Consider the following 19,276-nt stretch of genomic DNA (forward strand, 5'->3'; position numbering starts at 1 on the left):
TCTATCTATCAACTATCTATCTATCTATCTAATCTATCATCTATCTATCTATCTATCTATCTATCTATCTATCTATCTATCTATCTATCTAGTTATCTAGCTATCTAGCTATTTAGCTATCATATTGGAATCACCCATCTCCCTCACTCTGAGTGGTGTACAATAAGATATTAAAACATAAAAACAGTATATAAAAGTTAAAACTTACAAGGAACAAGAATGATTAAAAGAATATTACAAATTAATTAAAAGGTGGAGGGAGGCCTTTCTGGGTGCCTCTCTCTGGCTGACTGTTGATTAGGAACGTAAGCTGTATTCTTACCATATCAGGTAAACTTCATCTTCAACTCAAGGCTGTTTAATACTGTGGAAATCACCACTTTTCAGATGTTTCTTCCCTTGAGAAAGAGGCTTCTGTGCTGTTTTCCTCTCCAGGTGCTTGAACCTTTCGCTTGCATTTCTCTGTATAGAATAATGGGAGGTCGCTAAGAAGGCTACTGCTGGGATCTCCCTGAAGTCTCTTTGAATCTCCCGACCATATTTTTTTCCAACTGGAAAATGCTACAGCCAAGAGTTCCCTTGTCCTGGAGACGAGGGAAAGCCAGGGAGACTATAGTCCTGGAGAGAGGTGTGTGCAATGACAGATGAGACATTTATATTCAGTCCTTGATATTGTAGAGAAAATACCCAGGAGAATTGTTTTGCAAGGCACTGGCTATGATTGAATATACAAAGGAGCAAAGCCGGGGAAAAAATGCTGGTGTTTGCTCATTGCTGCCTGGTTGTGCCTTGTCATGCCTAGTCAGTTTCTGTGAATCAGGGTCACTTCACTCAATAGGTTTCGATTCCTCTGCTCTCTGAATATTAAATATGTCGTATTAAATGCCCTTACATATTAAATATGTTGGCAAAGCCAAAAAAACCCAGCATATACAATGCTAATCTAATTAATAGTTTATCCTTATAACATAATAAAAAGAGGGAAGTTTAATAACGGAGATGAAAGGCTAACAAACCTTTCAGGTGAAAGTTAACAAAGTTCCAGATTTAGGCTCAGCACCTCCTAACATCAGACACAACTGGACATTTGACACAGGACTTTGACATTTTCAAGGTCCAAACTTGTGTGTTCTTGGAATCTCAGCAGGGTCAATCTTGGCTAGTTCTTGGCTGCTGTAGGTTGTCTCCCATGGATTTGTCTCTGTTCCAGCTATTGTGATAAAAGGATTGATTGTGTGTTGTTAGAAAGGTATTCTCAGACTCACATAATACTACAAATATTTTATAATTCCTATATAAAATTACCCACTGGTTTTCTTATTTTCTTTTCCCTACCCATCTCTCCTCCCCCCCCCTTTTGAATCATGTTTTCTTAGATAGTAAGCCAAGAGCAGAGACTGACTTTATGATTTTACAAGTTATTCTGGGCACTTTTCCAGTGAAAGAGCTGGTCACATAAATACCTAAAATAAAATGAAGAACTTGAATAATTTAACTACTAAATCATTAAGTTCCCATATTTCCAAGTGATAGGACATCCCTTGTCCATGTGGTTCCTCTTCCTGTTGGAAAGCTAGTAAATTCCTGAGGATCAGATGTAAAACAGCTTTCTTCAAGAGAATGGAACAAGTGGTGGATTCTTATGTTACACTTTGCATGTAATTTTGCTTGTTTGTATCCCAACTTCATTATTTTTAAAAGTAACTCAAGGCAGCAAACGTATTCAGCACACCTCCTTTTATTTTCCCCATAACTTTTAAAATTAAAATTAGATTAAAAGTAATGTATACATTATTCCACATCCTATGATATTAATAAGGAAGAGATAGGTCCACAGAGTCTGGAATAGAATAGAGTGTAGTGTAGCATAGTGGACTGGACTGGACTGGACTAGACTAGACTAGAATTTTCTTTACTGGACAAGTGTGATTAGACACACAAGATGTATAAACTCTCAGTGTACATACCGTACAAGCAACAAAGTGATAAATCATAAAAAAAGGTAAAAATAAAGCTGGAGGAGACATGAAACTTTTCTATACAACTTATTTGCACTGGAATAGGATTGTATGACTGGATGCATGCAATTATATGGAGAAACATGCTATGAGGCCACTTCTTCTTCACATGACAATTTCAGCACAGCCGCAAGAGGCTATTTGCCCCTGTGAAGTTGCCCCTGTGAATTCCAGAGAACACTTTGACACACCTCGGATCTAAACTGTTTCACCCACGTAGAGAAGTCAAGTGATTGTAACCAGACCTTTAGAGTACCGACCCGACGGCCAGGAGGATCCTTGGCAGCAATTGCTGTCATTGCATTGCATTATAAGTTGAACTGCTGCTGCTGCAGCAGCTGTAAAAAATATGCTGCAAAATGAAACTGCCTGCTGCTGATTAATCACATATGGGAGGAGGGAAGCAATGATACAGAGAGCAAATAAATTTAATTCCCCAAAGCAACAAGGGGTGGAGGAATGAACAGGGACATACTCTTCTTCCTTCAGCACTAAGCTTCTCCACCATCAAATGATCCTTATTATTTCCTTCTCCTGATATTGTTTATCTATCTATCTATCTATCTATCTATCTATCTATCTATCTATCTATCTATCTATCTATCTATCTATCTATCTATCTATCTATCTATCTATCTATCTATCATCTATCTATCTATCATCTATTTATCTATCTATCTCTATCTATCTATCTATCTATCTATCTATCTATCTATCTATCTATCTATCTATCTATCTATCTATCTATCTATCTATCTACCTATCAGATCCCCAAAGAGCTGCATGCTTCTCACTTGTGGCACAAAGTTGGCTTTTGCCTAGAGCAAGCCATGCCACAACAAAAACACGCTGGTCCTTGTTGCTCTGCTGAGGGGGTGGCCTGCTAAACATGCGGAGAGACCATTAGTTATTCCAGAGGTGTATGGAGAGAAAGATTTGGCTAAGGAGCTCCCTCAACTCTCTTGGTCCCCGTGTGTCAGAGGCACTGCAGTCCTGGTAAGTCCTGAAATTGTTTTGGCGCTTGGTTTTAACTCGGGGTGCGATTTTTTTTTTTTAACAGACGCATGCCGCAATGGATTCAGAGAAGCTTCGTTACAGGTAAAGCCGTGTGGGATTATAGGCGGTGTTCCTCGTTAGGCTTCTACGGGGGCTTGGGGGGGGATTAATCAATTTCTTGGGTTGGCGCGACGCTCCTAGCTTCAGACTGACCACACCGGCTGCGTTTTTGCGCAACAGGCGAGGCTAAAATAAGCCAGTAAACTCGGGTTTAGGCGGAAATAAGCTCCGTCGAAGTCGGTAGAGCGAAGAAGAGACGTTGCGCGGGCACAAAGGGCAGGTTCGTAGCTCCCCAGTACAGCCCCCCCCCCCAGCAAATCTGCCTCGAGATCCAGGAGAGACGTTCAGAGAAAAGCAACCTTAGGACGATGCGCTCCTTGCAAGTCCCGCCCGTCTATCTGGTACCCGGAGAAAGAGGGAACGGGAGAGCGCCAGGAAGAGAGCGAACCGGTTGAGGTGATGCAAGTTGGGGGGGGGGTAGTTTAACAGAGAGGTCAGAGAAAGAGAAGAAAAAGCCCAAAGTTCTCGGACTGGCGAAGGAAGGAAGGAAGGAAGGAAGGAAGGAAGGAAGGAAGGAAGGAAGGAAGGAAGGAAGGAAGGAAGGAAGGAAGGAAGGAAGGAAGGAAGAAGAAAGAAGGAAGGAGCCTTTCCCACAAGCAGCCCGGGCGCTCCCGTTCTCTTGGCGAGGGAAGGCTGACGGGAGCGCCTCTGGAGTGTCTGCCCTCCATCCCATCCCATGGGACTCCCCGGGACTGGAGTCGTGCCCCGCGAAGGTGGCTGGGCCAGCTCTGACAGGCAGGCGCGAAATGGGGGAGAGAGACGGGAAAGGCGCGTCAGCTGCGCTAAGCACTCGACAATGAGCGACTCGCCGTCGGTCAAGGGAGGACGAAGCCTCTCCCGGGGGTAGAGGGAACTTCTGGGGGATCCCGGAGGAGCGCAAAGCGAGGCGGAGGAGGCAAGGGGGCTCTTTTCGGTTGGCTCCTTGTAGAAGCGGAGGGGAGGGGAGGAACGTGGTGTTCTGGCTGCCGTGCAAAGTGGCGGAGGGGGGTGGGGGAGAGGGAGGAGGATCTAAAGAACCGGCCGAGCTGGAGCGTCGTTCCGCCGCTTTGCCTGCCGGAGAGCTGGCCAGTCCGCTGGAACTGGAGCGCGGCGCGCTTGGATCTGGGACCGGTCCGGGGAGCGCCTGTGTGAGTTGGATCCGCAACCCCGGGGAAGGAGGAGGAGGAGGAGGAGGAGGGGAGGAAGAGGAAGAGGAGGAGAGGAAGAAGAGGAGGAGGAGGAGAGGCAGAGGAGGAGGAGGAGGAGGAGGAGGAGAGGAAGAGGAGGAGGAGGAGGAGGAGGAGGAGAGGAAGAGGAGGAGGAGGAGGAGGAGGAAGAGGAAGAGGAGGAGGAGGAGGAGGAGGAGGAGGAGGGGTGGGGGGGGGAAGAGGGAGCTGGCTTCGGCTCGGCTGTTTTTATGTCAGCCCGTCCGGGCTCTCCTCTCATCCGGAGGGATGGACGGCACCGCCGCCGCCTCTTTCGTTTTTCCTTCTGCCGCTCTACAGGGAGTCGAATGAAGAGCAGCCGGGCTGGAAAGTAAGAGTTCTCTCGCCCGGCCCTGACCGCTTTTCTTTTCTCTGCCTCTCCCCACCCCGCAGGCAGAATCGCCGTCCAAAGAAGTCACCATTCCCTCGCCTGACGAGGAAGACCTGTTGGCGCTCGTGGGCCGGTTCTGGCAGAGGAGGAAGCGTCTGGTCGCCGCCGTCGGGCTCGCCCTGGCCATGGGCCTCATCCTGCTCATCGCCATCCCCATCCTGCTGCAGGCGCCCTCCGCCACCCGCGCTCACTACGAGATGATGGGCACCTGCCGCATGATCTGCGACCCCTACAGCGCCAGCAGCGTGGCCGCCGGACCCTCCGGCCGTCCCGGGAGCACCGCCGCTCTGGAGGCCCTGCAGGAGCTGAGCGCCCACCCGCCGTCTCCCCTGCCGCCCTTCTTCCAGGGACCCAAGGGCGATCCTGGGCGCCCGGGCAAGCCGGGGCCAAGGGGGCCTCCTGGGGAACCGGGCCCTCCGGGTCCGAGGGGTCCCCCTGGAGAGAGGGGGGATTCGGGGAAGCCGGGACTGCCGGGCCTATCGATGTCCCGAATCGGACCGCCCGGAGCAGCGACTACAGTCGGAGTAGCCGGGTCGGGCGTGAGTGGCAGTAGCAGCCCGCCGCCGGGAGGCGAGATAACGGGTGCCCTGAGCGCTGTCTTCAGCGGCCCCAGGATCGCCTTCTACGTGGGCCTGAAGAGCCCCCACGAGGGCTACGAGGTGCTCAAATTCGACGACGTGGTGACCAACTTGGGGAACCACTACGAGCCCAGCACGGGGAAGTTCACCTGCCAGGTGCGCGGCATCTACTTCTTCACCTACCACATCCTCATGCGCGGCGGGGACGGCACCAGCATGTGGGCAGACCTCTGCAAGAACGGCCAGGTGGGTGCGACCCTAGGCAGACCTGTTGGGCTGGGGCGTGGCTCCGGGGTGGAGTTACCACGTGCTGAAAGGGAGGCATGCGAGGACAGATGCTCTAGCCCAGGGATCTCCAACCTTGGCAACTTTGAAGACGTGTGGACTTCAATTCCCAGAATTGCTTTGCTGGCTGAGGAATTCTGGGAGTTGAAGTCCACACGTCTTCAAGTTGTCAAGGTTGGAGAGACCCCTGCTCTAGCTTGAACCTTAGATCGGGCATTTATTGACTTGGAAAAAAAAAAGGGGGGGGGGAATTCAGCCACGTGGAAATATGAAATCCACTTTGGAGCTTCTTGGTACACAGCACAGAAGAACTTATTTTCAATCTCATTTCCCATCCCAAATACATTAAAGAAAAGAAACCTGCAATACTTGAAAAGCTAGCTTGCATCTGTGAAAAGGCTGCGAGGACTCTTGGTCTAAAGGGATCTCCATGGGATTCCAAAAGTAGAACATTTGGCCATTGTTGATGGGGAGATTTTGACTCAAGAAGCTCCCAAATCACCAATGAACTAAAAGGTGAACCCAGATCTTAAGCGTTCACAATGTTGCTTCCCATAATTTGAAGATTAAGGCAATTGAAAAAGAAAGACCAACTTTCTTTCTTCATTTACCTTTCTGAACTACAGGTGACTTTATTTACAGATGCTCCCACAGTCTTGCAGTTTTATCCCCACAAATGCCTTTTTAAAGTACTGTGTGCTCTCCTCTTCCATTTTAAGCTGAGAATTATCTTTTGCTAATAAGGTCTACCGAGACCAAAGCATCCTTTCTTAGATTTTAAAACTGGTTGCAGCTCACTGACTTTGTACAGCTTTGCCCCTGGCTGAACTGACATGTACAACATGGTGTGGGATCTAAGGACCATTATCCATACGACTAAAGAAAGACTGGAGTTCCAGAACTCAGGAATTTTGGAGAGTCTTGTGACAATCCATGCTAGGTAATTCCAGGTTAAAAATAAAATAAAAAAAACCCTTTGAAATTCTTTTTTAGTAATTGCCAAGTTTCCCTCTCCGCATAATGTCTTTTTTTCTCAAGGGAAAAGAAAGGGGAATGTTTGTTAGGCTGTACTTGTGTGTTAAATGTCACATGTAGTTAGATTTTCAGGAAATCATTTTTACGGTGTGTGTGTCTATGCAGCTGTTCTTCCTTCAGGTGAATAATTTAGTCCCTTCTTCCTGTTCTAAATGTCATTTTTGAAGGCCAAGTTTCCTTTCTTATCTTTAAATGTCAGGATCTCCTTCCAATGGAATGAGGGATGGTACCTGGCAGGACAATTTCAGTTCAAGGAGAGCAAGTGCCTAACTTACTATCCAGGAACTTCCTTCCTATCCAGGAGACTTCATTTTAGAAAGATTTAAGGGGATTTAAGCAGGGGGGAGGGAGCATTGTAGTACTAGTGGCTTTCTTACTTCATCAGGATTTGGACTAGGAAAGATTTGAAGTTTCTTCCAACATTATACCATAGGATTTTTTTTAAAATAATGGCATTATAATTAACACATCTCTCTCTTTCCACTTCTGCCATTTAGATTTGTGAATTTAGAGAAAAAGATTGTTCTCTGTTTGCACCTAACTGAGGCGCAAACGCACCCTGGCAAACATCTTTTATCCCCCTGAAGTATTCTGCAGTCACTGCCTTCATCTTGTCTGTAGCCCAATGATGAATCAGGCTTAACCAAATCGATGATGAAGTACTCTTTCCCCCATTGCAAACACTGTCCAAGGATAGGATCGAGATATGCAAAATCTGTAAGGCTTTGTCACACTTTACCTTGGAGAGAAGTCAGAGACATTAATAGAGGATAGGAACTGACAACTGAAACCCTGAAGCTGATGTCATTTCTGCTGACTGGAGACTGGAGGGAAAACAGTTGAACTCATCAGTGGAAAAAGTCATTTAGGCTCTTTCACAGAGACCTTTGCTCGTTCAGGTCTTACCACTAAGTTAGGGATGCAGTCATACTCATATCAGGGAAGGGAAAAAACCTTTAGCAGAGAATCCTTTCTACCAATATGTGGCACTTAAGACTTAGGGATGTTTGATCAATGACTTTATGATTTATTATCCATGACATGCATGCAATAACAAGCAAGAGAGCAGGATTGGGGAGTGGGGATTGGAAGGGAGGTGAGATATTTCGTGATGCCACCTGAGATACAATTTTTTTTATCTAACAGGCAGTTATATATCCAGTTAAGAATCAGCAAAGTCTGGAGCAGATGTTACATTTGCCCCCCAAATATAGCCATTCATTAATGGATATATCTTATTCTAGTAGTAACATTTAGGAGTAATATGGTAATGTAAACATAGTAATATTTATGGTTCCTGAAAAGATAACTATGATTATGTCTATGGCTCTATTATGCCATGTCCCTAGTTGTGAAAAAAACCCACATCTTGGGATGTTGGCAAATCCCTATTTGTTTAATATTCTGCCTTTTCTCTTGTAATTCAAGGCAACTTATAGTACACAGGTTTCTCCATTTTACTTCCATTACAGCAACCCTGTGAGAATGCTGAATTGAGAGAGTGTGATGGATGGCTCATTTACTACTGTTTGTAGAAGAGTGCAGGTGAATAATGTGTGGAGAGACAGGCTGATTCTGTCGCTTTTATCATGTACAATAATTACAACTAAAGATGCAAACTGAAAAACAAAAAGAATTAAAAAGAAAAATTAGGAAGTGCAGAAAAAAATAGAATTAAAAGAAAAAAATAGGAATATATAGTGAAGAAAAAGAAAATAAATATATAAAGAAATTATTCCCCCTTCATCACAGTATAAACAATGTTAACAACTTACCACCTTCTCTTAAAATACCACAAATTATCTCTTCTCCAATATCTCATAAACAAACCCTTAAAGCTTTTTTGTTCAGTTCTGATGTCAGCAAAAGACGACTGAAGAGTACCAGAGAGACCAACATATCTATTTTAACCTTGAGCAAATAAACCAACTATAATTCCTTCCTTTTAATTTTAAAGAACATAATATTTAATAACTTCAAATAATATCCTTGAATTTTATTTCTTTTAATTTTTTTCTTTATACATCTCATAAAATTCTTTAAAAATTTAACAAGTCTTTTTGGTAAATCCAATATGGAAAAGTTATCCTTTTGGTTTGTTATTTGTATATCTCCCTTTTAATTACTATGACATTAGTTTGTTTCATTTGCTTATCCTGTGTAGAAACTTTTCATATATTTCTTGTAGTCTGTCATTTTTAAATCTACCTTCAAAAATAGTTCTTCCATATCATCTTCCATTATAATCTATCTATAGTGGCAGACACTCTTAAAATGAACTTTTTGTTCCATTGTTCACAAATATCCTCCAATGTTAAATAATCTTGTTTTGCTGGGCATTAGTAAATCAAATTTAAGTGTTCTTTTCCTTTAAATGTAATCTTCAGTTCCAACCTTCAATGTCCATTCTTTTGTGTGTGTGTTAGAATTGAAAACAACAGCAATTCCCCATAGGAAGGATTAGAATAGAATAGAATAACAGTTGGAAGGGACCTTGGAGGTCTTCTAGTCCAACCCCCTGCTTAGGCAGGAAACCCTACACCACTTCAGACAAATGATTATCTAATCTCTTCTTTAAAACGTCCAGTGTTGAAACATTCACAACTTCTGGAGGCAAGTTGTTCCACTGATTAATTGTTCTAACTGTAAGGAAATTTCTCCTTAGTTCTAAGTTGCTTCTCTCCTTGATTAGTTTCCACCCATTGCTTCTTGTTCTATCCTCAGGTGTTTTGGAGAATAGTTTGACTCCCTCTTCTTTTTGGCAGCCCCTGAGATATAGGAACACTGCTATCATGTCTCCCCTAGTCCTTCTTTTCATAAGACTAGACATATCCAGTTCCAGCAACCGTTCTTTATATGTTTTATCCTTGAGTCCCCTAATCATCTTTGTTGCTCTTCTCTGCACTCTTTCTAGAGTCTCAACATCTTTTTTACATTGTGGAAAATTGGATGCAATATACATTGTTATATTTAATTTCAAAAGAAATCCTTCCAAATCCATCTGGATCCTTAGTCAGTTCTTCACTTTCCAAAAATCAAAGTTTTAATCACACTCATGCTGTTTTTTTTTTTAAAGTCCTGAAACTTGCATTTAAAGCTTTCACTAAGGACTGAAAGAAATTCACCTAGTGTTATGAAAACTTGTCGTTACAAAGATTCCTAATATATGAAAAACAATGAATAATCAATTCCAAAAATGATTAGAAAGGAAATATGTAACCCAGGGTCCATTAAGACTCTGACCACAATTTGGGTGGAGATGGTGTTCTGTTGTCTCCAAGAGCTCTAAAACCATGGGAGACATCTGTCAGAATAAAAGAATATCAGAGTTGGAAAAGAACTTGGAGGTCTTCTAGTCCAACCCTTGCTCAAGCAGGAAACCCTACACCATTTCAGACAAATAGTTGTCCAATGTGTTCTTAAAAACCCACAACTTCTTAAGAGCACCTACAGCTTCTGTCCCACAATGTCCTCATGAGGAGGAACTGTCTGTAGAATTGTGAGTGATCCAAGTCATCTTCTTGTTTGAACAGGACTTTCAAAGAGCTTGGTCTGCTTGTTGGCTCTTCCATAACGAGTTTTCAGCTCATTTGTAAAGGAGCCATTTTCAGTTCACCATTTCTTCCCCAGAAGTCCAATGTTGCTCTTTTTAGAAAAGGCCCCATATATTTCTCCAGTAAATTGAAATTGTATTTATTTGCTTATTTATTAAATACAAATGTTTGATACGGCTTTGGTTAAACAAAAACACATCTAGATATAAAGTAAAGTAACCCTTTATCATGTGATGCAACTATATAAACTTGTGCTCTGTACATTACATAGCCACTAGCCAAATTAGACAGGGAATCACTATTACCGATTATTAGAATTTTAGGTTTACTTCTCTTTTTCTCTGGGATTCCTTTCTGTGATAGAAACACTAAATTTGACTTTGTCAAGCTCTAATTGCATGATGATGATGATGATGATGATGATGATGATGATGATGATGATGATGATGTTGGCCTGGAGTTCATCATTCAAGGCCAGGCTTTTCTTTAATGAGTTTTCTATCCTGAATCCAATTTTTGGACTCCAGAATAGAACTGAAGGAAAGAAAGCATAGACTTGGGAGGAAGGGGAAGACATTCTCTATATTATTGTATGCTATAGGCGGAAAGGGAAGTAATTATTTTCTCTCCATGCCAGGGACTGTCACTTCAGTTGAAAGCCTGAGCTCAGCCAGTATCTTCTTTTGGCCTACCAAGAATTGATTTCCTAGAACATTTTTAATATTTTTGTGGGTTTAAACATTAATTTCTGGATTTGTGTGTTGATGGCCACAAGTTTTGTAATGGAATTACAGTGAAATCAGGGTGCATACAGATATCAATAAATATCAACCATCATGCCCATTTGGATAAATAGTATGAGAGCAATATACCTCTCCACTGTAGTTGCTAAGATTATGAACAAAGAATAAAAATATTGTTGCACTAGTTGAATGGTCTCTTACATAGTCCAGTAGGGCTCTGCTAATGTTGTCATAATAGTCTCTGTTTTATATTTTTAAAAATAAAACATTATCTCTTAGTCATGGGAGACCCTAAAAATGCTGATTGTAACAATTTTAGTGCTTCTTGATGAACTTTACCAATCTGACTTTTATTGTCATAAGATTTCTTTCTCCCATGGCCGCTATCTTCTCCTTTTGTGTAGTATCATATCCTGGATTATTATCTGTAAGATTTTGATATGGAGTGTGTTTGTTTGTATGTGTGTGTTGCATGTATGTATACACAGATTAGACCCACAGAATACACACACATTTTTGCATGTGTGTACACATGTTTCTTTGACCCAAAAATGGAAAAATGCCATCATCTTGTTTTTTTAACCCACAAATCCTTTCAGTATAGAGGATGAGGAAAAAAGATATTCCCACCATTTTCAGTCTTTTCCTAGAAACCTCTACACCTGTAGTTTATTCTATGGCTTTACTTGTTTTGCTGGCAGGTCCCCACAAATTATTTTCCAGTACCATGGATAGCTCCCTAAAGCCCACGGGGTAGGGAGTATGTGTAGATTGTGGTGTAACCAATAAATAAAACTCATTCTCAAAATCTCACACTCAGGTTTGTGCATACACTGTTTGTCTGTTGCCTGGAGGCAAAAGGAAAATCCCTGCTGTATTCAACTAATAAATTATAGTTGTTTCTGACCATGATTAGTAGAGTCAGTTTGGGACAGTGGTTAAAGACATTAGGCTAGAAACTTGGAGACTGGGTGTTCTAGTCAGTTTTAGCCCTAGGAAGAAGGCAAGAACTTCCAAAAATGTCAAAACAACAACAAGATAGACCTGTCCAGGCAATTGCTACAAATCAAGGCACATATTTTTCCTTTTCTCTCTCCCCTCCCCCCCTCTCTCACACACAAAGTGTTAGGTAACACAGAGTCCTATATAGATGTGGTTAGCCCCAACAGAAATGTGACTCCTCTGGAGATTATTATGTGAATCCATTCAGATACGTGCTATGACACTTTCATGATAGCTTCTTTTAGCATTAGGAAGACTAAATTAGATTAGGTTTTGCAGGATGATGGAAATTAGGGGTGCAGATTGCATTAATTTTTGGGGGAGGAAAGATAATTCATCACATAATGGCTTGAGCCATTGATTAGTTATGGTGGGTGTGTGCTTACATGCACTCGGGGAGGTGAAGAGAATGAAATTTGGGGGACTGAAAAGTAATGATGAAGCTCGTTATAAAGAAAGGAGGAGAATAAAAGGCACAAGAGAGAAGATCAAGAAAAAGCAATTGGATGTGGAGTCCAACAACTGATTTCATGCACAATTAAGCTGGTTATAGAAAAGGCTAAAAAGATAAGTGTTTTCACCCTATTACTGCTACAATGGTATTGGAATTTTGTATAATTGTAAAAGAAATGTAAGAGTTTAAACTAAAGAAGCAAAAGGCTAACTAAGGAGTTGCCCTGGAATTAGCAAAACAAAGCTAAGCACATCTGTCTCCAACTTTGCTCAGAGGAGTGAAAGCTACAACTAAGTTGTACATAAAGGTACATAAAAGTGGGGTATCATCTTTTGCATTATTATGGTTTTGTCAAAAATAGGATGATTGGATAAAGTGGCAAGAAAACTTTAAAATAAACCTTACCAGAATAAAATAAACCAGATTAACTGAGTGATAAAATTGGGAAAGCTGATGGAAAGTCCAAAGATAATGGAGTAGTAGATAGAAATGATGGTGCTGAAAGAGGAGAGGCAGACAGGTAGGAAAGGGGATTTAAAAAGCTATCTTGGGAAAGGAGGTGAGACAGAAAAGGCTTGGAGAAATTAGAGAATCTCTTGTCATTGAAGACTTTAACAAAAAGCCAGGATGGGTTGCAAAAGGACAAGTGGAAAAAAAAAATCTTCCCTGAGAAGAGGTTAAATTGTGTGTCTTCTACTGTCACATTTGGTGTTCTTTTTCAGAAGGCTGATTAAGAGAAAAAAAAAGAATATGTATGCATGATGGAGATGATTATTAATAGGAATGAACAAGGAGCAAAACTTAAGAAACGGTTGGCTGGAAAATAAAAAGGAGTCAAAGGAGGGGGGAGGCTGTGATGGAAATGAAATAGATGTGAGCAGGAGACAAAGGTAGAGATTAATATCAAGGGAGGATCAGAATAAAGCAATTTGATGCAAACGGGTAGCTCTGGAACTTTGTCTTCTTTTTCAACTTAGGAATCATTGGGGGGGGGGGGTTGTTCAAACACTTTAGGCTTTGTTTGAGCTTCCTTTAAATTTGACATGCTGGGACATATCACTGCCTTATTGATCATTGGCATCTGGAGAAAAGAACCCCTGGGCTTACTTAACAGGACTTGCATATAACGAGTGATATCCCAATGGCATCTCTAGGAGCCCATGGCAAAATAAATATGCCATTGGCTCCTAGAGCTCTTCTAATACATAAAATATTAGACTCTCTATCGCTCACCAGGCTTAAATCTAGGAAACCAACTTAGAATAATACACCACAGTCTTACAATCTAGATGAAGAAATGGTGATTAAAATGCTTCCATACTACCACACCATTTGAAGGGTGTTCATCCAAAAGTGCACTGCTAAATGTCTGTGGAGATTCTCAGTCATCCAGGTCATGGTTGTCCCAAAGGTGCTTTTTCAAGAGGCAACTGGACTTCCTGGAGCTGAAGAAACTTCTTGGATGAGAAGCGAAATGCCTTCAAAGAAAAACCAGGAAGTCCAGTTGCCACTTGAAAAAGCACCTTTGGGTGATTAAGATGGACAACTTTCAATAGCCACAACCAAACAGATCACACAAATCCAACAAAACCACTTCCAGGAATGCAGTCTCCCCAAAAGACATGGAGCCACCTGAACAGAATCAGGACAGGACATGCTAGAAAGGCAAAGCCCTTTAAGTGGGGAATGCTCGAGAGCCTGCAATGCCACTGGGGTGGAGTGGAAGAAGCTACAACACATATAGTTCAAGAATGTCCCCTCAGGAAATTTCAAGGCACCTAGGATGATCTCACCACAGCCATACCAGAAGCAGTTAGATAGTTAGCTGAGCTCCCTTAGATATCAAACCCTAACATCGATCCCATTGCAATTCTATGGCTCCATGTTATGGTGATTTTATTATGGTTTTATTATAAATAAAAATCCTGGTGACAGAGAAAAGAGGGGCTGTGCAATGATGGTTTGGGGCAGGGGTGGGCAAATATGACCCCTTTATGACCTGTGGACTTCAACTCCCAGAATTCCTGAGCCACCTTGGCTGTCTCAGGAATTCTGGGAGTTGAAGTCCACAGGTTGTAAAAGGGCCACATTTGCCCACCCCTGATTTGGGGGATTTACAGGACAGAGATCTGAACCCCTCTTCCTTCTTGGCATGTTGTGCTTTGCAGGTGCGTGCCAGCGCCATTGCTCAGGATGCGGACCAGAATTATGACTACGCCAGCAACAGTGTAGTGCTCCACCTGGACTCGGGAGACGAAGTCTACGTCAAACTGGATGGAGGCAAAGCCCACGGAGGCAACAACAATAAATACAGCACTTTCTCTGGCTTTCTTTTGTATCCTGATTGACAGCCAGGCATCCGAGCTATGATCCATTGCCTTGTCCCCGCCATGCCTTCTCTTGGGGGTCTGCTCTTCAGGTCATGTCACATTGCAAGCTGTATTGTACCTTGATTGCCATTTGAAAGAGAGACAGTGACATCCTTCTAGCCACTGGTGTGTGTTTCTCTGTATTCTGTTGCTCACTAAAAGAGATGAGACGAGTCGGTCAGTAAGGATTCATAGGGTAATCAGCACCACGGATTGGTCCACTTATGGAACATAGATTTAAAACGTGCGCGTAGAATCCCACGGTGGTGAGAAGGACAGTCTAAAACCCTGGTTGTAAAGCTTATTTATATATGGTCCTTCGATCTAGGTAGAGAGTCTGAGAAGCATCTTTGCCAATACCCATTCAGTCATGAAACTGTATAACCCCCTTTTAAGTGAGTAGCCTTGCTTCAAAATCAGTCTGGGATTCAACAGTATCTGATTTTTGCTGATGGATTAAATTATAAAAATAGCACCGCACAGAAACCGGAGTGTCTGGGCCATCAGCCTGTCAAGAAGTTTCAAATGTAGCTCTCCAAATTCACAAGAAGCCTGACATTACTCCTACTGGAAAGATTTTAGTGATTAAGCCTCCAGCTTCATAGCAAATGCTTTGCTATCGGGTTATAAGGCCTTCTCTGATTAAACAAGTGGCTCAGAAGCGATTGACCTCTGAACCCCCCCTTTAATCACTGCGTATTGCAGTCCTCTGCTTGAAACCAATCTAGCACATTACGTACGTTTGAAAGAATCCAAGGCAAAAATCACAATAGGCAAAGTAGAAAAAGTGGGTGAATCCTTGCACTTTATTATTTGTCTTTGTTACTTGGAGAATAGGAGAGAATTCCTGTTTCTAGACTGCTTTGTATATAGGGAATGTGAGCATAATCACTTTGGTTTTATATATGTATGAACATGTATGTGTATATATGTTTATATATGTTTATATATATATAAACATAACATATATTATGTTTATGTTTATGTTTATGTTTATATATTGTTTATGTCATCCACCCATGTGCAATGCAAAACTTGTGTGGGTGATGACGTTAACAACGTTTAATCTTCTGTCTCTACGTGAATGAAGAAAAAAAAAAAAGGAAATCTCATATTAAATTATCTTTTTGGAGAAGGGTTTTCTGCTGTGTTCCTATAGTGGGGTTGTAGAAGGGAAAGAGGAATGGCCGGGAGAGGGGGAACGAGGCTTCCTTAATTTTATAAAGCAGGGGTCCCCAACCCCCGGTCCTTGGAGTGGCACCATGCGCGGCATGCCAGAAATTGGGCCATGCAAACAAGCAAAGCCCCATCTGCGGGGTGCAGACAGCACACGAAACCACGCTCCCTCTGGTCCATGGAAAAACCTCTCTCCACAGAACTGGTCCCTGATGCCCAAAAGCTTGGGGGCCACTGGTATACTGTATAGCATACATATTTGGTAGTGTGACCCAAAGCATCAAAGACAGTGGTGAAATCTAAAATTTGTTACTACTGGTTCTGTGGGCGTGGCTTGGTGGGGGCGGTTAATGTGACTGGGTGGGCATGGCCAATTTTTTTAAAAAAACTTTTAAAACCATATTTTTCTACAGCCTCTTCGGTGAAGAGGTGGTAAAAAGATGCTTTCAAAAAGCTCTGACGATCCCAGCTGAGTTGCCTGATCAGCAGAGGCTTTTAAATAAAGCCTCTGCCGATCAGGCAACTCAGCTGGGATCGTCAGAGGCAATGGTGTTTGGGGTAAAGTTGGAAGTTGCTTCATGAAGTGGTGTGGCCAATTCTTCTACAAAGCCAAGTAAAAGTGTTGCACTCTTTGCCTCACTTCACATTGTTTCACATTGGGCTGCGTCTGCTCGTCAAGCTACAAACAAGGTCTGACTTGAAATAGAAGAGCCTGTAGTACAGTGGACTAAAGCACTGTTATTAACAGATTAACCTCTGCTGCTTGCAATTACTGCAAGTTCAAATCTCACCAGGCTCAAGGTTGACTCAGCCTTCCATCCTTTCAAAGGTGGTTGAAATGAGGACCCAGATTGTGGGGGCAATAAACTGACTTTGTATAAATATACAAAAGTATGAAGGCTATTGCTTAACGCATTGTAAGCCGCGCTGAGTCTCCGGAGAAGGGCGGCATATAAATTAAAGCAAAAAAAAGAAAAGAAAAGAAAAGAAAAAAAAGAAAAGAGTAGTACCGTACAGGAAATCCTTGACCATAATTGAACCCTGAATTTAGGTTGCCAAGTGAGTCAGTTGCTAAGTGAGTTTTCTTCCCATTTTACAACCTTTCTTGCCACAGTTGTTACGTGAATCACTTGGTTGTTAAAGGAATCTGACTTTGTATGTCAAAAGGTCGTAGAAGGTGATTCCATGATCCCGGGACACTGCAACCATCATAAATACTTGCCTGTTGCCAAGCGTCTGAGTTTTGACTATGTGCCCAAGGGGATGCTGCAATGGTCGTAAGTATGAAAAACAGTCATAAGCCACTTTTTTCCCAGAGCCATCGTAACTAAATGAACAGTTGTACGTCAAGGACTACCCTGTAGTGGTAATTTTAGGTCATTTTAACTGGCATTAAATAACTACATTATTTCCCTTGGTAAACTGGTTGCATTTCAGAATCTTCCATCCGATTCTGCTGAGGAGGACCTCAAACATCAGGCCCACCCATGCTTTCCTAGCAGATCTTAGTTTACTGATTTATAAGGCCCAGAGGTGGGTTTCAGCAGGTTCTGACCAGTTCTGGAGAACCCGTAGCGGAAATTTTGAGTAGTTCAGAGAACCGGTAGTAAAAATTCTGACTGGCCCCGCCCCCATCTATTCTCTGCCTCTCAAGTCCCAGCTGATTGGGAGGAAATGGGGATTTTGCAGTAACCTTCCCCTGTCACACCCACCAAGCCACGCCCACCAAGCCATACCAAGCCACACCCACAGAACCGGTAGTAAACATTTTTGAAACCCACCACTGATAAGGCCACCCAACTCATAATGATTCTTTAGTCGTTCACACAATAAAAACACAATAAAAGCACACGCAGGTAAAAAAAAAAAAGAGGTTAATAATCTCGGGATCAACATAGCCAACTCATTCATATAATTTCCTTAGAAGGCTTATATTTCTCTCCCATCACCTGGAGAAAGAGTCAGGACTTCAGGGCCCCTTTAAAGCAGGGGTCTCCAACCTTGGCAACAACTTGTGGACTTGAACTCCCAGAATTCCTCAACCAACTGGCTGAGGAATTCTGGGAGTTGAAGTCCACAAGTCTTAAAAATTGCCAAGGTTGGAGACCCCTGCTTTAAAGGACAGCAGGGTACTCTAACTTTTTTTGTGGTTGGAGAAACACAATTCTAGAGGGCAGGTACTGCAACGGAGAAGGGATATTTCCTTAGTTCCATCAGTTTACATTGTTTTAAAGATGGGGCAAGGCCACTCTGTTGGTAATGCTATCAAGGCTGGGTCTCCAAAGTCTTGGGGACTTTGGGATCAGGATGGAAAGGATTAAACTCAGCCCTGACAAAACCAAGTGGTTATGTGCTTCTAATTCTTCTGGATTTGGTGTCGTTACTTATAATCATGCACACTTTAATTAACTGTGTACTATTGCAATGCACTCCGTATGATACTGCTCTTAAAGGCCACTCAGAAGCTGAATCCATTGAACAATAGTATTCCTAGTGTTTTCTTCCACTATATGCAAAAATGTTATATTTATATATAAATATATATGAGACATTTATTGGGACACAGCAGCAGTTGTATTTTTTTTTGGCTCCATAGTAGCTTTGTGAAGTGGATAAAGGTAAAGAGAAATAAAAGACCCAACATGCAGGAAAAAAAAAAAACCTGCTTGAATTGAGATTAGTACTTGGTTTCCTTGATCCTCATTCTGCCTACCTCAAAGTAGCATTGTGTAACTATTTATGGATGGTCCAACCTTCTGAATCTGTGTATGGCTTAGGGTGTATTAGGAACAAGAGCTGTTTGGTTAATTATGGTTTCGTATAATTAATTACCTTAGAAAACAGATTCATTTCTTACATAGGGTGTGTTACAAGAGCAGAGGTGCTGATCTTAACTTTTTTGGGGGGATTTTCCTTACTTGATTTAGTTTTTAACATTTTATCTCAGCATTCTTCCAAGCTTTCCATTTCCTATGGAAAAAATGAAAGTTAAAGTGGGTTTGTTTCCTTTTTTCATTAACTAAGGAAGAGAATCAATTCTGTTCTTTACCAAAGCTTTGCTTATATTTAATATTAGCGCCATTTTTTTTCACTTGAGTTTTGCAAGCGCCTGTTAAACTTTCATGTATTCATTACTACAGTCTGTATGTATATGTAAATGTATAAATATATGGAATAATGTCCTTAAAGGATCTAGAACAAGGGTAGGTAATCTGATTTTTATATCTCATCAGGTTGGCATTCAAACTTAGCAATCACATAACAAATAACCTTTCCTCAACCTGGTTCTTCAGTTCTTTCAAGAGTACCCATTGCTTCTACAAATCCACCTACTCATCCACCTTGTTGTTAATCACCTTTTCCTCTTTCCT

At 42.1% G+C, this 19,276-nt stretch overlaps 1 protein-coding gene across 2 annotated transcripts; it reads left to right on the top strand.

Annotated features, from left to right (window-relative positions):
* Positions 1–2,895: 2,895 nt before the first annotated feature.
* C1QL2 (complement C1q like 2) lies at positions 2,896–15,607 on the top strand. Of its 2 annotated transcripts, none has more exons than XM_034423678.3 (3): positions 2,896–3,014; positions 4,712–5,533; positions 14,529–15,607. In XM_034423678.3, the coding sequence occupies exons 2-3, from the start codon at positions 4,835–4,837 to the stop codon at positions 14,706–14,708; spliced, it is 879 nt and encodes a 292-aa protein (XP_034279569.1). In that variant the 5' UTR covers positions 2,896–3,014; positions 4,712–4,834; the 3' UTR covers positions 14,709–15,607. The 2 variants fall into 2 exon arrangements, with proteins under 2 accessions (XP_034279569.1, XP_034279561.1); XM_034423670.3 differs by lacking the exon at positions 2,896–3,014 and adding an exon at positions 4,133–4,261.
* Positions 15,608–19,276: the final 3,669 nt, after the last annotated feature.

Source organism: Pantherophis guttatus, chromosome 1 (assembly GCF_059756535.1).
Source record: "Pantherophis guttatus breed Tessera chromosome 1, ASM5975653v1, whole genome shotgun sequence".
Classification (NCBI taxonomy): Eukaryota; Metazoa; Chordata; class Lepidosauria; order Squamata; family Colubridae; genus Pantherophis; species Pantherophis guttatus.

What these genes read in the sequence shown, in the direction of transcription:
- C1QL2 (XM_034423678.3), top strand. Translation starts at nt 4,835, where the DNA reads ATGGGCCTCATCCTGCTCATCGCCATCCCCATCCTGCTGCAGGCGCCC. An exon ending in ACCTCTGCAAGAACGGCCAG is followed by an intron (nt 5,534 to 14,528) that starts GTGGGTGCGACC and finishes TGTGCTTTGCAG; the next exon opens with GTGCGTGCCAGCGCCATTGC.